Source organism: Chrysochloris asiatica, unplaced genomic scaffold, assembly GCF_000296735.1.
Source record: "Chrysochloris asiatica unplaced genomic scaffold, ChrAsi1.0 scaffold00056, whole genome shotgun sequence".
Classification (NCBI taxonomy): domain Eukaryota; kingdom Metazoa; phylum Chordata; class Mammalia; order Afrosoricida; family Chrysochloridae; genus Chrysochloris; species Chrysochloris asiatica.
The window spans coordinates 12,088,765-12,107,038 of NW_006408574.1; the positions used below are offsets into that span (position 1 = coordinate 12,088,765).

Below are 18,274 nucleotides of genomic sequence, written 5' to 3' on the forward strand. Positions count from 1 at the left end.
TCTTCCTTATTCACTGTCCAGCTTTCACATGCATATGAGGCTACTGAAAATACCATGGCTTGGGTCAGGCGCACCTTAGTCCTCAAGCTGACATCTTTGTTCTTCAACACTTTAAAAAGGTCTTGTGCAGCAGATCTGCTTAATGCAATATGCGTCTGATCTCTTAACCGCTGCTTCCGAGAGTGTTGATAGTTGACCCAAGAAGAATGAAGTCCTTGACAGCTTCAATCTTTTCTCCACTGATAAAGAATGTTGTTTATTGGTCCAGTAGTGAGGATTTTTTTTGTCTTTACATTGAGATGTAATCCATACTGAAGGCTGTGCTCTTTGATCTTCATCAGTAAATGTTTTAAGTCCTCCTCACTTTCAGCAAGCAAGGTTGTATCGTCTGCATATCGCAGGTTGTTAATGAGTCTTCCTCTAATCCTGATGCCACGTTTTTCTTCATAGAACCCAGCTTCCCGAATTATTTGCCCAACATACAGGTTGAATAAGTATGGTGAAAGAATACAACCTTCTCGCACACCTTTCTTGATTTTAAAACATTCAGTAGGTATTTAGAGTTACTACTCATAGAGGTAGTTACTACTCATAGAGGTAGTAACTCTAAATACCAACAGAGAGGGAAGGAGTCTTCACATCTAGTATCAATGCTATCTCCTCTGTACACAGGGCAGATAGGGATGGGCAACTTAGGCATTGTTTACCTAAAATGAGGGGGCGATAAAGGCACGAAGTGACTGGCTTACAAGGTTTCAAAAGGGAGTTTAGTTTAAAAGTATGGGGGCAAAGAAAGAATCCCTGTTAAATAGTTTTCATCTTGTCTAGATGGGTCTGGTGAAAAGAGATGGGGATAAGATTTGTATGATTCAATAGCGAGTAACTATTATCATGACTAATTGTGACTGTCCAAATTGCAAAGGTAGAAGTTTTGTAACAAAACAGGGAATTGGTTAATCTTACAGTCTAGAAACAGAGGACCCTAGGACCTTCAAGGGAAAAGAGCACAGGCAGAACGCGGTACCTTATCCAGAGAAGCAGCGACACCAGAGACAGAGGCAGAGATGGGGTCATGGAGAAGGGGGAGCGGCTGAGGACCCTACATTCATGGGAAGAGAGGGACTTTTTAGCTGGTGGCCAGGTGGCAAACTTGCAGAATGTGCCCTTTGGAGATGTAAATTATTATATATGCCTGAGTGGGTTTTTTTGTTTTGTTTTGTTTTTTAAAAAAAGCTAAAATGAATAGAGAGAAATACTGTTAACTGATGGTACATGGAGGGGATTATAATCATTGTAATGAAACAAGGTGTATGATTTGTTGAATGTAAAACTGATGATCTACCCTGTAAACTTTCACTCAAGCCACAATAAAAACCTTAAAAAAAAAAAAAAAAAAAAGTAGGTACCAACTCCCTATGAGCCTAGGGAGGGGCACTTGCTGGGTGTGTCGTTACTGATTTTAGTTTAAGTAACAAGTTGGGGTCCTGGTGAAGATGACTCGAGGCTGCATGGTCATGAGTCATTCCCATCCACTAAGAAGCATCCAAGAACCATTTTTTTTAGAACAACTCAGCAAAATAAAATTCCGGTTTATTGTTGGACAACACTGTTTCACACTTACATCAAACAGGCCCCAAAAAATTAACAGCAACTTCATAGACAAAAAAAAAAAAAGGAAAAGAAACTTTATCTTTGGACTTTTTTAACCATATCATACAAACCAACTCCTGATAGTACAGCTAAGTACATACACAAAAAAAGTTACCAGAATGTTCGGAATAAGAGTGTAATTTTTATTGTTGTTGTTTTTGCTTTTTTTCACGAGGTTTTTTTTAATCCTTTGAGATGATAATGAACATGGTCACACCACAAGTAAAGTCAGAATTAGGACTGACAACGTTCCAAAGGCTGGTGTGGTCATCCGAGATCATTAAACATGGCTGACCCCTAACAATATGTACAAAAATATAAAATGTAAATAAAAAACACAAATTTTCCTTTTTGAAGTACTTTAAGAAAAAAAGCAGGGCCTTGCAAGTTTTGGTTCTTTTTTCTCCCCTGTTGCAAATTCACATCGTGGTTTTGGTTGGGTGGTGGTGAGCCCTTGTTATCTGCAGGCGGCGCTGCCCAAAGTGAGGGGGTGGAACTCTCTACTCGAAGGTGACCACATTTAGATTCTGAGACGGGAAGTGGAGGACGGATAGGTCACGGTGGCCTTTTTAAGTTTAACTTTTCCTTTTCTGCTGTCTAGTCATCCTCGTCGGTCTTCTGCTCCTTGGTGTCAACGACATCATCATCATCTTCAGCTGCCCATTTGCCCGCAGCTGCCTTGGCCTCCTCATCTTCATCCTCACCATCACCTTCTTCCTCTTCCTTGTCTACCTCATTGTCAGCCTCCTGTTCCCCATTTTCCTCGTTAGTGTTCCTATTAGCGGGTGCATCCCTTCCATTTTCTGTTTCCTCCACAACCTCCTTCCTTCTCCTTTAAGTCCTTGGTGGTGATTTCAGAGCTGGTGTTCACAGCTGCGTCTGACATGATGGGGCATGCCAGTGATCCAATACAGAGGATGACAAAGAGTGCAAGTACGGGGACTCTGGTGAGAGAGCTGCCGGAGTCCTCAGCGGCGGCAGAGAAGGACTGCGGTGGAGGTGGCTACAGGGAGCAGGGAGCCGGACCCGGGAACAACGCAAAGATGGCTTTGCAGAGCAGCCAGTCAATCCATAACCTTTTTTTATCGTACAATTATGTACGTATCCCAATTATGGCCCTTCCTGCAACAGTGATGAATTATCCTACCAATTGTTATGAGCTTCTTTGTTTTCTGTCAAACGTCTGAAATGAACCCCAGGGGTGAGCGAGAGTCAGCAGACTCCACTGCCTCTGTACTGTGTGATACTGACAGACAGTTTCTTTCATTCAGGATAACTGTCTTTGTTTTGTCTTTTCCTGTTTAAGGCTCAATGAATGAGTTGCTATCGAATATATTTGAATCTGGGGCCATTTTGACTCCCGTCACAATGGAAGGCACTCAAAATGCAGAGTGGCTACAATCATGGGCTCCAAACAATTGTAAAGATGGCGCAGGCGTACTGGGCAACATTTCATTCTGTTGTTCACATGGTTACTTTGAATTGGAGCCGATTTAATGGTAGTTAATGATAAACATGGGAGTTCTTTTCTCCCAATCTATGTTAGACATTTCCTGAATAGACCCAACGTGGCCCAGTTAAATTAAGAGTGAAAGTACCCATTTTGTGATCCGGAGAAGGACAGAGAAAATCATCAGCACAGTGAAAAGTGGAAACATGAGCTACTTTACCTTGTCACCCCTACCATTCTTCCAGGCATCATTCTCACCAAGTTCTCTCCGACAGCAAAGAAGGCTGCGTGAGGCCCTCCATAGCCCAGGGGCACCCCGAATCTCTGTGAGTTGCCCAGGGCAATGTCCACACCAAACTCTCCAGGAGGCCTCAAGATACATAGCGCTAAAAGGTCAGTAGCACAACAAGCCAGACTCTGAAAATGAAATGAGAGAGAAGCGGAGGTTAGTGGGCACGCTAGGTTAACATATGACAACATCACCCAAAACTCAACCCAGATATAGAAACATTCAGAGGAAAACAAACTGACAAGTCTAAAAATAAGAAACCAGAAGTACTAGTTTGCTGTACTTAGAACAAAAAAGAAAGTAAAATGAAGGCATAATGTAGTTACAGAACGTTCACATTAAGAAATCTAATATATTTCAATTAAAAAAAAAAAAACATAACTGTAACTTTAACTCCTTGTCCAACCCCTAACCCTAGCCCTTACTATACCCCTAACACTAAGTGAATTACTAGGCCTAGCCTATATCTAACTACAGTGCTAACCCTAACCCACATTCTTTATTCCTACCCACCCCACCCCGCAAAAGATAAAAGTTTCAAGGACGGATTTTAGACAGGGGTCTTACTCTTGAACTTCATCTACTCATGCATTCATGAATATTTAGCAAATAGGAGGGGGCGTCAGAAAATTTGTGGAAAAATGGAACTTTCCACAAATTTTTTGAAGCACCCTCATATTCACCACAGTGTTGTTTTTGTGAAGTGCCATCGAATCAGTTCCAACCCAGAGTGACCCTGTATAGGGTTTCCAAGGAGTGTCCGGTTAGTTCAAACCACCGACTTTGTAGTTCAAGCTGACCTTGAAGTCGAGTGCTTATCCTATGACGCCACACCAGGACTCCTATTCCTACAATATACTAGGAATCCTTGAACAAAACACATTTAAAACCAAGAGAGTTTTACCATTCCAAGTAATCAAGCTAAGGATTGGGGGTGTGGAAAACAAAAAGACACCGGACCATGCCGGCCCCCAAAGAGGGTGGTTTCCCTACCCCACTCTGATGGGCTCGCTCTACCAGCTCCGTGAAGTCTTCCACCTTCCCCTCAGTGTCGGGGTATTGAAACAAAACACCACTGACATCTTTTCCACTGAAGTCCATCTCGTGGGGTAACTTTATTTCAACGAGGACTCCAGCGTATCTAAAAACACAAGAGACAAAAGGGAAATCAAATCACCTCTTCGGTGAAGGATGAAGAGCCCTTCCTTGATCCCACACCCTCAACACCTACCCCATCCCTCACAACAGTGATTCCTACAAGCACATCCTAACAGTCCACCTTTACCCCTCTTCCTCCCCTTTTCCTGTCAGAAGCTGTTCCACAGAGAAGACCTGGAGTTAGGGACCCTGAAACAACAAAGACATCTCCACTCCCACCTGGGAGTGTTGTGTGTGTGGGTTGCCATAAAACAATCTATGTTTGCAAGAAACACGCACGAAATCATAACAACCGTGTGAGGGTTCCACTGTCTCCTGTTTCTCAAACTTTCTGAGGCACAGTTGAAATGACTTTCAGATTTTTAATGGCTATACAAGAAACAAAAGACAATATGATACCTTACTATGAAACACGGGAAACAAAAGCCCCTGGATACTCTCCTCTCAATTCCTTTGGGGTTTTGGGTTTTGCTTTTGGCTTAAACAGTAACTTATTGTCTTACAATTTGGGAGGCTATTAAACCAAATTATGGCCTCAACCCTTAGATGAGGGGCCTTCCTTATTGGCAGCCCTTGGCTTTCTTTAATATTCCATAGAAGGTTCCTCACATGGTCTCTTCCCATTGTGTGTCGGTCTCTCCCCTCAATGTGGACACAATTCATGCCCTGGAGAGATCCAGGAAGGAAACAGGTGTGTAGCCCACAGGGTAGGAAAAGCCTGAAAGTAAAACTCAACAGTTCCAGTATAACTAGCTTCAACTCCAGTCAGTCTGGAAGTGAGAAAGAGACAAACAGTACAGATGGACATTTTACCCCTGAGTTCAAAACACAAATGGAGTTCATTACTTGGCTCGAGTCTGGACGACCGCTATTGTCTGTGGGTGGCAACGAGGGTCTACAAAAAATGTCCTCCTCTTGTTGTGTCTGTTTGAAAGAGAAATCACATTCAAACATGAGCAAAAAAGGAATCAGCGATCCTCTAAGAACACAAAACAAAGACAGTACTTGGGGAGGATTGAACAGAGTATGAAAAACATTGCGTCATTAACAACTAATGGCATTTACTAGTTCAACCTCTTTTAGCAACAACAGCCTTCGAATGGTTCAGATTTTTTAAGATGAAAAAAGAAATGGATCGTGGGTAGGCAATAAATGAAAATCAAACAATAATTCTTCTAATAAAAACATCCTCACCACCTGCTGTCTGTCATACTATAATGTCCTGCATGTGGCTGTGTTGTTTTGATGCTGGAAGCTATACCACTGGCTTCAAATACCAGAGCAAGGTCACCTATGGTGAATAGGTTTCAGTATACTTTTGGAATAAAACGGGCTAGAAGGAAAGGTCTAGAAATCTGAAATGTACCAATGAAAAACCCTCTGGAAGACTGTCTGACTTGTTTGCTTTGGGCGTGTCATCAGGAAGGGTCAATTGTTGGAGGAGAACAAACATTGTGTTTGATGACGTGCAGGGCCAGCAAGGGAGCCCTTCGCTGAGCTGCCCTGGCTCAGACGCTGCAACAATGGAGGCGAGCATGTGAGTGGTCATGAGATTGCTGCAGAAGCGGGCAGTCTCCTCCAGTTGTATAGAACACAATGTCGCCATGTGTGGAGTGGACACAATGGCGCTGTGGGCTAAACCACTGGACGGCACCATCGGCGATTCAAGCTCACCAGCCGCTCCTTGAAACCCCATACGGGGTCGCTATGAGTCGGAACCAACTCGATGGCAGTTAACAACAACAATGAAAACAACATCAAATTTGATTGCCAACAGAGCATTCAGAGACAATCTAAACCAAGAGTCTCCCTTCAAGAGAAGACAAAAAATCCTCAGAATCGTTGTGATGTGTGTAAGGCCACATAGTCAGTGACGAGTAGAGATGGGTCTAGGACCCAAAGCCTGGACAGCCATGGTTTCAGGAACCAGAATGAATGGGAATGGTCAACAGTTCACATCTGGACACTTGTCATTTTGTTGCAACTGCACTTTGGTGCGCTTTGCCGAGATTGCCTTTTCCACAAATCGAAGGTTGTGGCAAGCCCGCTGCAGTACTGTTTCCCCAAATACAGCAGGTGCTCATGCTGAATCCCTAGATCACACATTGGTCATTCTCACTGTCCTTGGCTTTCTTCCTCTTAAAAATTCTGAATCATTTTAAGAGGGTCAACCAGAAATTGGATTCCGTAGCATATCAAACTTTTTGTTTGGTAATGCTAGTGCACATTTGGAGTTCTGAGGTGGTGCTGTAGGTTAATGTGCTGGACCACAAGGTCAATCTGAACCTCAAGGTCGGCAGTTCAAGCTCACCAGCCACTCTTCAGAAACCCTACGTAGTTGTTGTTATATGCCGTGGAGTTGGTTCCAACTCATAGCGACCCTGTACAGGGTTTCCAAGGCTGTAAATCTTTACGGGAGCAGAAAGCCTCATTTTTCTCCTGCGGAACAGCTGGTAGTTTCGAACTGCTGACCTTGTGGCCCACAGCCCGATTCGTAACCACTATGCTACCAGAGTTCTTTCAGAAACCCTATACAGGGCCATTATAAATCAAAACGGACTCACTGGCATTTAACAACAACAACAAAAGTGCACATCAGAGCTACGTCAGAGCGTAAACATAACTTTACATGCATTGGGAAACCCAAACACCCATGCAGCTGGGATTATTATGTTATTCTCTTTATTGCAGAGGTTTGGAACCGAATCCACAATATTTCTGCAGTATGCCTATATTAGGACCACATCTGACTAAAAAGAAAAGGGGAAGGCTATGTGGATATTGGGCTACACGTGTAATTTTTTCCCAGAGAGACACACAAGGAACAGGTAACAGCGGCTTTCTCTAAGAAGTAGAAATGGGTAAGAGTGCTTTAATCTTCATCACATCCTTCTCTTCTGTAGAATTGTTCCACTATGACGAAGTATTAACTTTGTAATAAAAACATATTTAACAGAGGATTAATAGAGTTGGGTAGATGTGAAAACAGTTCCCAAAAGTGCAATGCTCTTCACAGACTGAATCTAAAAAAATCTGCAGACCCATCTCATCGTCAAGTATATAAGGTGGAGACAACACTACATATGTAGCTTAAGATTAAAAGAACAAAGCCTTACAAACAACTTTAAAAGTGCAAGTTTCCTAGCAAAATGAGATTCCATTATTATTAAATAGTCACCCTATCATAATGACATTTCCATAGAAGAAAAAACCCCATATGCATGCAAACGCTGGATAATGAATAAGGAAGACCAAAGACGAATTGATGCCTTTGAAATAGGATGTTGGTGAAGAATACTGAAAGTGCCATGGGCTGCCAAAGAACTAACATCTCTGTGTTGGAAGAAATGCAGCCAGACTGTTCCGTAGAGACCAGAATGGTGAGACTTCTTCTCTCATACTTTGGACGTGTCTTGAGAAAGAACCAGTCTCTGGAGAAGGACATCACACTTGGGAAATTAGAGAGTCAGCAAAAAGGAGGAAGACTCCCAACGAGATGACTCAAAGTAATAACCACTGTGAGGGAAGACGCGGGACTGGGCAGTGTTTGGTTCTGTTGTATGTGGATGCTATAGGATAAACCCTGGGCTGCTAACCACAAGGTTGGCAGTTCAAACCCAACATTTACAGCCTTGGAAATCCCCTATAGGGTTTCTATGAGTCCAAATAGATTCTATGGCTGTAGGTTTACGTTTTATGTGTTGGAATCAATTTCATGGCACCTGACATAACCATCATTCCTGTAAGGAAGGTCTTTGGACAACTTTTCACAAGTACACACCCACAGGCGTGAGAGCTAGGAGACAGGAGACAAGTCAAATGCTTGCAGTTTGTGTTTGGCTCATAAGCTTGGGGTAGAAACGCTGCACCATCCAGGGCAGTAAAGTCCTCAGCTTGCTCAAGTCTGAGATGAAAATTTAAGCTCAGAGAACTTAAACATATTTAACAGAGGGCAGGGGGGAAGGGGTTAGAAGGGAGAGATGCGAAAGGATGGGAATGAGGAGGAAGAGGGCCATGCAATGAGAAACAGAGCTGAGAAGACGTGGGTGGATGACATTCCTTTGTGGCTGTCCTTAAGGGACAGAAAGAAGAGCCTGAACCACCCCCCAGGGCTGTTCCTGTGGCTGAGCAGAAGCATGCAGGCCTCTGAATCTGCGGCATGAGTTTGAGTACCATCACCTCCTAGTCCCAGGAAGCTAAGAAAGGGGCTTCCGAGGGCATTCAGGTACAGGGTCATAAACTGAGACAGATGTGCCTCGAACGTGGGCAGATTTCCCAACACGACTGTCCACTCACAAGAACTCACAAGGCAGAGGATTCAAGGAGGTGAGAAATTGGAGAGCAATGGTAGCTATTCACCAGAATCTAGTCATTCTACTTCTTCAAATGTAAGCTGAGGAAACCATCAGAAGTTTTGATGACAAATTGATTGTAAGGATGCTCGTAAGTATAACAATAACTGTAGCAAGTGAGAATTTAAAAAAAATGTCTACCAGAAAGGATGAGACTAAATTAGGCAAGTGGGTGGCTGTGTACCCAATAAATAACATTCTAGAAAGTGAATCACGGAGATCAAAATATTGTTAAATAGGAAATAAAAGTGGACTGTCTGGTGCTGTAGAATAAGCACTGGACTGTGAACTACAAAGTTGGCAGTTCAAACCCACCAGTTGCTCCTTGCAAAACCCTGTACAGGGTTGTTGTGAGTCGGAATAGACTCAACGGCACTTAACAACAACAAGGAACATTGAAACACTAAACAGAATATACAAACAATACTCTCCCCAAAAGGACATCATTGGCTAGTTCCTATTAGTCAATATTCATCTCTTCTTCATGATTAGCAACATTCCCTAAAATGCAAGGGGAAGCGATGTTCCCATCTTAGAAAAAAAAAAAAGCAAAACATTTAACTACATTTCCCATGTCGCTTGCAAAAAAGGGTGGTCAATGAAACGTAAGTGGAGGCTTCCAGAAAACGATTTAAAGCCCACTACGTTCAAGGCTCAGAAAGAGGAACTTTGATCCCTGATGGTATTTTTGGAGTCACCATAACAGGCCTGGACTTAGCACTGCATAAGAGAAAATAAAAAGTCTTTCTTATATAATGTTAAACAATCAACAAATATTGTTGTTGTTAAGTGCCATGAGTTTGGTATAATGATCCTGTATAGGGTTTCCAGTGAGCAGCTGGTGAGATTGAACTGCCGACCTTGTGGTTCAAACCAACCTTGCAGTCCAGCGCTTAACCCGCAGCACCACACTAGAACTCCAATGAACAATAAACAATAGTGTTTTATTTAACAGCACAATAAGTGGCAACTCACAGCAACCTCAAGTATGTCAGAGTCAAACATAGGATTCTTAATAGCTGGTTTTTCTGGAGATCACCAGGCTCCTCAAGGTGGACTCAAACCTCCAACGTTACAGTTAGGAGCTGAGCACAGAACCCAAAGGCTTGCTTTCCTTACCAGCAGCTACCAAAAATTGCTGTTACTGACCTAGTATGTCATGCAATCAGTGTGTGAGACAGAGGAGGCAGACAGACAGACGGACTCACCTGTAGCACAACTGCATGGCCTCCGCCGCTGCGGTGGCCTCATCCAGCAGGGATGCATTGGCCGTGTTCAGGCCTGTGAGGTCACACACCATGGTCTGGTAGTTGAGTAAGCACTCCAGCCTTCCCTGAGACACCTCTGGCTGGTACGGGGTATACTGGGTAATCCTGTAAGGGAAACAAGCCCAGGTCCACACCATGACTGTTGTTCAGAGAAGCTCAGCAAATGTCTTCATTTTAGAATTCAACACCTGCCTCCTTTAGGGAGAATCAGGGGACACATCAGTAAACTGTCCTTTTGGCTTTCATAAGGAAGCTTAGAATTAAATTGTTGTTACGTACGGACTCATAATAACCTAGATGTTGTTGTTAAGTGCTGTTGAGCTGGTTACAGCCCACAGTGACCCTGTATAGGGTTTCTGAAGAGTTTGAACTGCCGATCTTGTGTTTAAAACTGACCTTGCAGTTTAGTGCTATAATCCCACAGTGCCACACCAGGACTCTAAACACCTATATGTTGTTGTTGTTAAGTGCTGTTGAGCTGGTTACAGCCCACAGTGACCCTGTATAGGGTTTCTAAGGAGCGGCTGGTGAGCTTAAACCAGTGAACCAACTTGACAGTACTTAACAACAACATCGTATGTATACAGAGCCTTGGTTGTGCTATAGGTTCAGCATTGGGCTGCTGACTGCAAGGTAGGTAGTTCAAACCCACCAGCTACTCCATGGGAGAAAGATGAGGCCGTTGGCCCCTATAAAAATTTAGTCTCAGAAGCTCAAAGGAGCAGCTCTACTCTGTCCTTAGAGTAGAAAATTCACTCAACAGCAGTGGGTTGGTTTGGTTTTGCGTCTATGCGTCACTGTAAGCTGGTTCTTCATGTCCATTTGAACTTGCTTATGGTATAACAGGAGTCCTCGGGTGGCGCTGTGGGCTAATGTGCTGGACTGTAAAGTTGTCTGAACCGTAGGTCAGTGGTTCAAGCTCACGAGCTGCTCCTTGGAAACCCTATACAGGGTCACAATGGGTCAGAACTGACTCGAGGACACTTAACACCACCACCAACAATAATGGTATAATAAGCAGAAATCTTACCTTTTGCTACCTTTCTTACAGCTGAACGTTTACGTCATTCAAGTTCATAATAGAAAAGCATCCATGTAACTAATACTCTGGTTCGTAAAACCTTTGTTATTTATTTTTTTTAAATCTTTGTTTTATACTAACCAAGAGAGGTTCTATGTGTTCCCAAGAAGTTAACAGAGGTCTAGTTGAGGATTCTCATTACTTAGTTTCTAAGAGTCTGCAGAAATTAACTCTATACAAATGGATACAGATTTTAATCTTACTTCCTCCCGGTATAAGGCAGGAATGTGGCTTTTACTGTATGCATTACTGATGTAATTCCTTCATCCTTTAATGATTCCTTTCTTCATTCACTCATCCCACAACCATTCACTGAGGACCTACTATGTGCCAAGACCTCTTATAGGTTCTGGTGACACACAGGATGCAAGATGGATACAGTTCCCACACCTCAAAGGGACTGTATTCTAGAGGTGAATGGTGCTGTTGTTCTGGGATGTCACTGAGTCAATTCTGACTTCCAGAGACCCCCCTGCATCCGAGCGATTCGAACTGCCCCTGAGAATTCGCGAGGCTGCCATCTTAACAGAGGCCAGTGGGTTTGAACTGCTGACCTTTTGGTTAGCAGCCAAGCACTTGAACACTGTGCCACCAGGGTGCCTTCTCAAAGGGAATCAGAGTCAGTAAATAATTGAAATCATTTTAGAGAGAGGTGTGTTTGAAAGCAAATGAAATATGGTGAGAGGATTGAGGGTGAGCTGCCTGCTTCTCAGCTAAAATCGATTTCCTCTGACTCCGGTAGACAAGTTCAGATTTAGTTTCAAACAACTACGTGTGGCTGCCAGCCTTTCAGATCCCCACTGTTTCTCTGGAGTCCTGGAGTGGCGCTGTGGCTTAATGCACTGGACTGCAAAGTCTGTTTGAACCACAAGGTCGGCAGTCCACGCTCACCAGCTGCCCCTTGGAAACCCTGTACAGGGAAGCTCTGAGTTGGAACCAACTTGATGGCACTTAAGAACAACAACTGTTTCTCTACTCGCAAGACAGACAAGCACTGAATTTTTTGTTCGTTTGTTTTCTTTTTTCAAGCCCATTTCCTTCCTCTCCTGCTTCATTTCAGAATAACCTTCAGGCCATTATATCCATTCTTTGATTTGGGAAGGCTTCAATTCAAGTATCATTTCAGTCTCTTGTTAACTCGGGTAGGCAGGTAGTGGGGAGAGCTTGCCTCAGCCAACAGTACAGCGTCTGGACTCTGAAATAATTTCCTGAACCTTTAATTGGAGCAGCTTTGCGTGTACACGCAGCCGAGTAAATTCTTGCTTCCGTCAGCTCCTTGGACAGCCAGGCTTAGCAACTGTAAAGTAGCTGGCCAGACTGTATGTGGTGGGTGACCTGGAATGATTAAGTACTCCATACACAGTGCAGCCAAGCAGCACAGGGGTCCGAGCAGAAACAAGGTTTTACAAAAGGGTAGACAAAGGGCAGTTGGGCAGTTGTGATCTCCAGTCACACAACTTTCCCACACTACTCTGGCTATATGCTTACACTGCCTTGCTAACACAAACGTTACATTTTACTTAGAATCCTATTATTAATAAGTAGACGTACACATACATGCACACATAGAAGCCAGCCCATCTGAGACATAGGGAGACAATTCAGTATATACATAAAGTTGACAAAAAAAAAGTATAACAACATATGATAACACTGAATAGAATATTGAAAAGTCAGCAGCAAACAAGGTGTTCACTAACAGGGAAATGATCCACTAATTAGACAACACTGATAATGTATTACTGTGAATTCATTAAAAACAATGCTGAAAGAGAACAGTTTCTAACATGGTATATAGCCCCGATATTATTCATCTAAAAAGTAAGATGTAGGGGGTGGGAGGTAGTGGGGGGAGGGAATTATTCATGGGCTACAGTACGTGTTGTAGGATAAGCACACGCCTTCAAGGTCCGTTGGAACTGCAAGGTCAGTGGTTCAAACTCACCAGTCGCTCCTCGGAAACCCTGTACAGGGTCACTATGACTTGGAACTGACACTTCAGCACTTAAGAACAACAGAGGGTACAGACATGTTAACATGGGTGACAGGGCAGGCAATATACAACAGGAGGGAGGGTGCCAGAGGTAGTGGGAGACACAGGGAGGAATGCAAGAGTTAACGTGAACAGAGGTAAGTACTATTCACCATTGGTACATGGAGGGGATTGTAATCATTGTAATGAAGCAAGGTTTTGCTGAATGAAAAACGGATGCTCTGCTCTCTAAACCTTCACTCAATTCACTAAAAAAAACTTAAAAAAAAAAAACCCAAATACATATAAGAGTTTGAAAGAAGATATTTGAACCTTTGCTACAAACACACCTATGAATGCTCTGGAGCAAACAGCAGGCAAAATGATGAAGACGTCTAAGATACTCTCAAACCTCTTAAGGCAATGAGGTGTCCCAGGACCAGAGTCTCCGGGGACACCATGGTTAACTGGCATAACACAGTCCACAAAGACACTGTTCTGCATCCCACTTTGGTGCGTAGCACCTGGGCTGTTAAAAGCTCATGAGCAGACATCTGAGAGGCAGCTATCGGTCTCTCCAAGTGTGGAAGAAAGAAGAATGATAAGAACTGAAGATGCTTGGAATCAATCTGTCCAGTTGGACCAGTGGAACATGGGAACATGTGTCCATGACTCTGAGACCAGAAGACTAGAGGGTGCCCGACTACTGCTACCAACGACTCTAAAAGGGGATCACATTAGAATGTCCCAGATAAAGTGGGAGACAGTGTGGAAAAAATTAAGACTGGGCTTACTGGTCAGGAAGAGACTGACGGAACATGAGACTATAGCCCTCGAGCACCCTTCAAGTCTGGAAAGGAACTCACCGTTGTGGCCCAATTTTTGGTCAAACAGTAGATAGGTATATAGGGGGACAACAACCCTAGTAAGGTCTGCTCACCACGGAATGGTCAATCATTCAAAATCTAAAGGGCAACATTTAGCTAAGGACAAAGTTGAGAAGGGCTCGGAAGAGGGGTGGAATGGAAGCAGGAACCACAGGGAGGAAGTGTTGTTGCGTGGAGGGGATGCAATCATTAAGATGAAACAGAGTCTATGATTTGTTGGATGTGAAACTGATGATCTTGTCTGTAAAGCGTCACTCCATTCACAATAAAAAGTTTTTTTAAAAAAAGAAGAAAAAGCAAAAGGGAAAAAGGCTGATTATGTACAACCAACACGTCATGGGATTTGGTTCCTTGGTTTGGAGGTTTACGGTCATGATTTCATGGGACATCCAGTTAATTGGTCTAATAACACGTTTAGCACTTCACTTCTATCTCCTAATTCATTGTATAGACTGAGTCCTAATAGCTTGCAGGCTACCATCCAGGACACAGTGGTGGTTTCTACTTACTTGGAGCAGCAGAGGAAGGAGGGTTAGGAACAGGAAGAGGATATGGACTGTGTTGTGAACACCTGCCTCCTGGGCTACGTATGAGGCAGAAGAACTGGACAATGCTCGGCTACCATTACTGAACATTTTGATCAAAGATGCTAAAGAAGAATCCTGACCAAAAGGGGGGAAATGCAGAACAGAACTTCAAATTCTCATAGACTTTCTAGAGTCATGGAGAATGGAAGAACTCCTGAAACTATTTCACTGAGAAAATCTTTAAAGCTTAAACCAAAAGTGTTCCCTAAAGTCACCTTAAAACTGAACAACAGTTTAACTTAAGTAGTAAAATATGTCTAACTTGAGCATTATGATCTTATAAGAACTATTGATATTGACAGACTGTCATATCTATATGACCAAATCGACAACAGCAATTCAAAAGATTAGATAGGAAGCTTACAGTGTGGTGAGTTCATGTTCACAGAAGAGGACCAACTCAGAAAAAGAATGGGTTTCATGGAATTGTGGGGGAAGAAATTGTTGAATTGGTGTATGCTCTGCTGTGTACATACATTCTCAACACCACCACCAAGACAAAAACTTACGGGGAGGAAATGATGTAAACTAAGATCATCTTATTTTTAAAATTAATTGATTATTTTGTTGGTTGAGAATATACACCAACTCAACAGTTTCTACAAGAACCATTCCGTGAAAACAGATTATGTTCCTCAAGTTGCGTGACCAATCGTCCTCAACTTTTGCAAACTGTCCCCCAGCCATTAACAAAAACTTCCATTACCCACTGCCATCAAGTTGATTCCGAATTACAGTGACTGACCAGGACAGAGCAGAACTGCCCCACAGTTTCCAAGGTGGCCACCTTTATGGAAGCCGGCAGCTACATCTTTCTTCCCGAGAGCAACTGGTAGATTCGAACACCTGTGTTCCAAGTGCTTTAACCACCAGTGCTCCATACATAAACTCACCACCTTTAAATTTTCTATCTGACCTTTGGAGTTGTTGCTGTCAATTTGAACCCATATAGATAGGTCTTAAACTAGCACAACACACAAGGCAGACTTTCTTTACTAACTAAGTTGATGTGGTGCTGTAGGATAAGCAATGGACTGCTAACCAGAGGCCAGTGGTTCAAACCCACCAGCCGTTCCTCGGAAACCCTACACAGGGTTTCTATGCATTGGTACTGACATGATGGCACAACAATTGTTTGGTCTTAAAGATTTTGAGAGACATTTTTTTATTTAAGGTTCTATGATTCCCCTTTTTTTTTCAGTTTATACAAAGAAATAAATGTTATTGCCTCACACACACAAAAGAAAGAAGTGAACTGAGAAGTGTTTTTCTCAGGTGGTGTGGCTAACAGTAATTCCTATTTCCTTTTTACTGTACATTCAAAAATGTAAAGACACCAGCTGCCATGTCGAAGTATTTTCTAGGTGTCAGGAACCTATTTACTGCTCTCTTTTTTTGCTAATTACATTAGACATGTCCATTGTGAAAGTTGGGAAACTCAGATACCATATTTTACACTAAAAATGTGTAAAACTGTAAAAAGTTACACTTTTTTTTTTTTTTTTGCAAACAACTCCCTCACAAGTTATACTTTGCCATATGTGCCCTGTGTTATATGTTATATGCACGTGTGTGTGTTATATGCATGTGCATGTTATCTTTGTGGACACATTTAAAGTATAGATATACAGTAACCATTAAGATAAAAATCAGTCATAATCCTCCAAACTCCACCAGGCAAAGCACAGTGTTTAAGAAAACGCATCTGTACCCCACAACTCTTACATTCCAATTCACTATGTAACTCAATTGGTTTCTGTTTCTAGATGTATTCTGATATCTTAAGCATGTGTCTGCACCAACAAGAAAACATCCAATTGCCTCAAACAGGATACTATAGACAGAATCAACAGAGCATGAGCATTTACTCCAGAATCATCGTAATTTCTGTCATTTGGACTGTGACTTCTTTCTGGAATTGAGGAAGGACGGAGTGGTAGGGGCTTAGCAATAGGACATTCATGAAATTCCCCCATTTTCATCCTGGTGCCAAATCACATAAAACAGAAATTGCCACAAGGAAAATGCCAATGCTCTGATGGTACTAGTGACTGATACTATCAACAGCCAAAAATTTGGAACAGCGAACCCCATAAATATATATTCTGGACTCAACATCAATTTTCTCTTTAAAGCCTAATGTTTGTATTCTCACAGCTATGTTATCCATTTATTTTCACCTCACGTTGCCGGAAATTTGTTGGTTGCATCTCTATGGAAACCATTCAGAAGGATGATAATGTGAATCCACACCCCCTCCCCATGAGTACCTCTCCCTCTATCAGCACCAAGTAGTCTCATCGTGGGTTTAGAGCAGCTATCCCAGAATGCAAAGGAATATTTAGGGCTGGCAAGCAAAAGAACAGCATCTCCTCGTTCTCCCTCAGAACACTGAATGAACACATTCGCTCACAGGCAGGAGGTAGTCAGTGGACTACCCTGTGGATGACCAGCAGGAGCCAGGCTGCCGGCCAGGATTCAGACGGCCAGGCTGCAGCCGCCCATTCATGAACCTTTGAAGCTTATTTTTTTAAGGGGGAGGAAAAACAGGCCACTATTTCCTTTTGAACTCCAACTGGTTCCTTACTGTTCCAACTTTGAGCAACACCACGGTGGGAATGAATCCACAAGCCACACACTCACAAAGCAGAAAAACTCATTCTTGGGCAGTAATTCATTCCTGTTCTTTTACTAATAAATTGTTTTTAAGCGATGCTACAATATAGCATCTTGAAAGCATTATGGGATCTTGAAGACACAGGAAGCCTTGAGAGCATTCTGCTGAGTGAAATAACTCGGTCAAGAAGGAACAAATATTGTAGGATCCCACCCAGCTAACCCACCTCGCAGCTCTGAGGGAGGAAGACCTGGTCATCTGCACCAGTAGACACAAGAAAACCTTACTCTGTCACATGGTGTCAACTACGAGTCAAAATTGACTTGACGGTTCCAACAACCACCACTTAGATGAAGCAGGCAAATGTATAACAAAACAATCTGTGTTGGAAGAAGTACAGCCAGCGTGCTCCTTCATGTTTCATAGTTTGGACATGTTATCAAATAGCCCAGTCCCTGGAGAAGGACATCATGCTTGGAAAAGTGGAGGGTCAGTGAAAAAGAGGAAGACCACCCCCCCACAACGAGATGGATTGGCATGGTACAGCCTCTTTGGGCTCAAACCTAACCATTGTGAGGATGGACCAGGAACAGTCAGTAGCTTGCTCTGCTGTGCAGAGGGTTGCTATGAGTCGGAACCACCTCCATAGCACCTAACTAACCACCACGTACCCCCCAAACCCCAACTGCTATCAAGTTGATTCCAACTCATAGTGACCCAAGATTGTAAATCTTTCCTCTGTGAGGCGACTGGCAGATTTGAACTGCTTTCCTTGTAGTTATAAAACCCAATGCCTGATCCACAGTACCACCAGAACTACGTCAGCAAATGTTGACACCAAAATTCATTTTTGTGGCTACCAGAAATAAGGAAGATCCTAGAAGAATTGATGCATTTGAGCTATGGTGTTGGACTGCCAGAAAAACAAACAAATCTGTGTTGGAAGAAGTGCAGCCAGAATGC

General features: G+C 42.9%; 1 protein-coding gene across 1 annotated transcript in view; it reads right to left on the reverse strand.

The window, feature by feature from the left end:
- The window catches only part of GLDC (glycine dehydrogenase (decarboxylating)), a 114,673-nt gene that overhangs the window by 65,547 nt on the left and 30,852 nt on the right, over positions 1 to 18,274 (reverse strand). Inside the window, exons 4-7 of the mRNA XM_006863763.1 lie at positions 10,108 to 10,272; positions 5,394 to 5,471; positions 4,383 to 4,530; positions 3,321 to 3,517 (exon numbers count right to left, since the gene is read on the reverse strand). Coding sequence (XP_006863825.1) covers positions 3,321 to 3,517; positions 4,383 to 4,530; positions 5,394 to 5,471; positions 10,108 to 10,272 — 588 coding nt within the window. The remainder of the gene's footprint in view (positions 1 to 3,320; positions 3,518 to 4,382; positions 4,531 to 5,393; positions 5,472 to 10,107; positions 10,273 to 18,274) is intronic.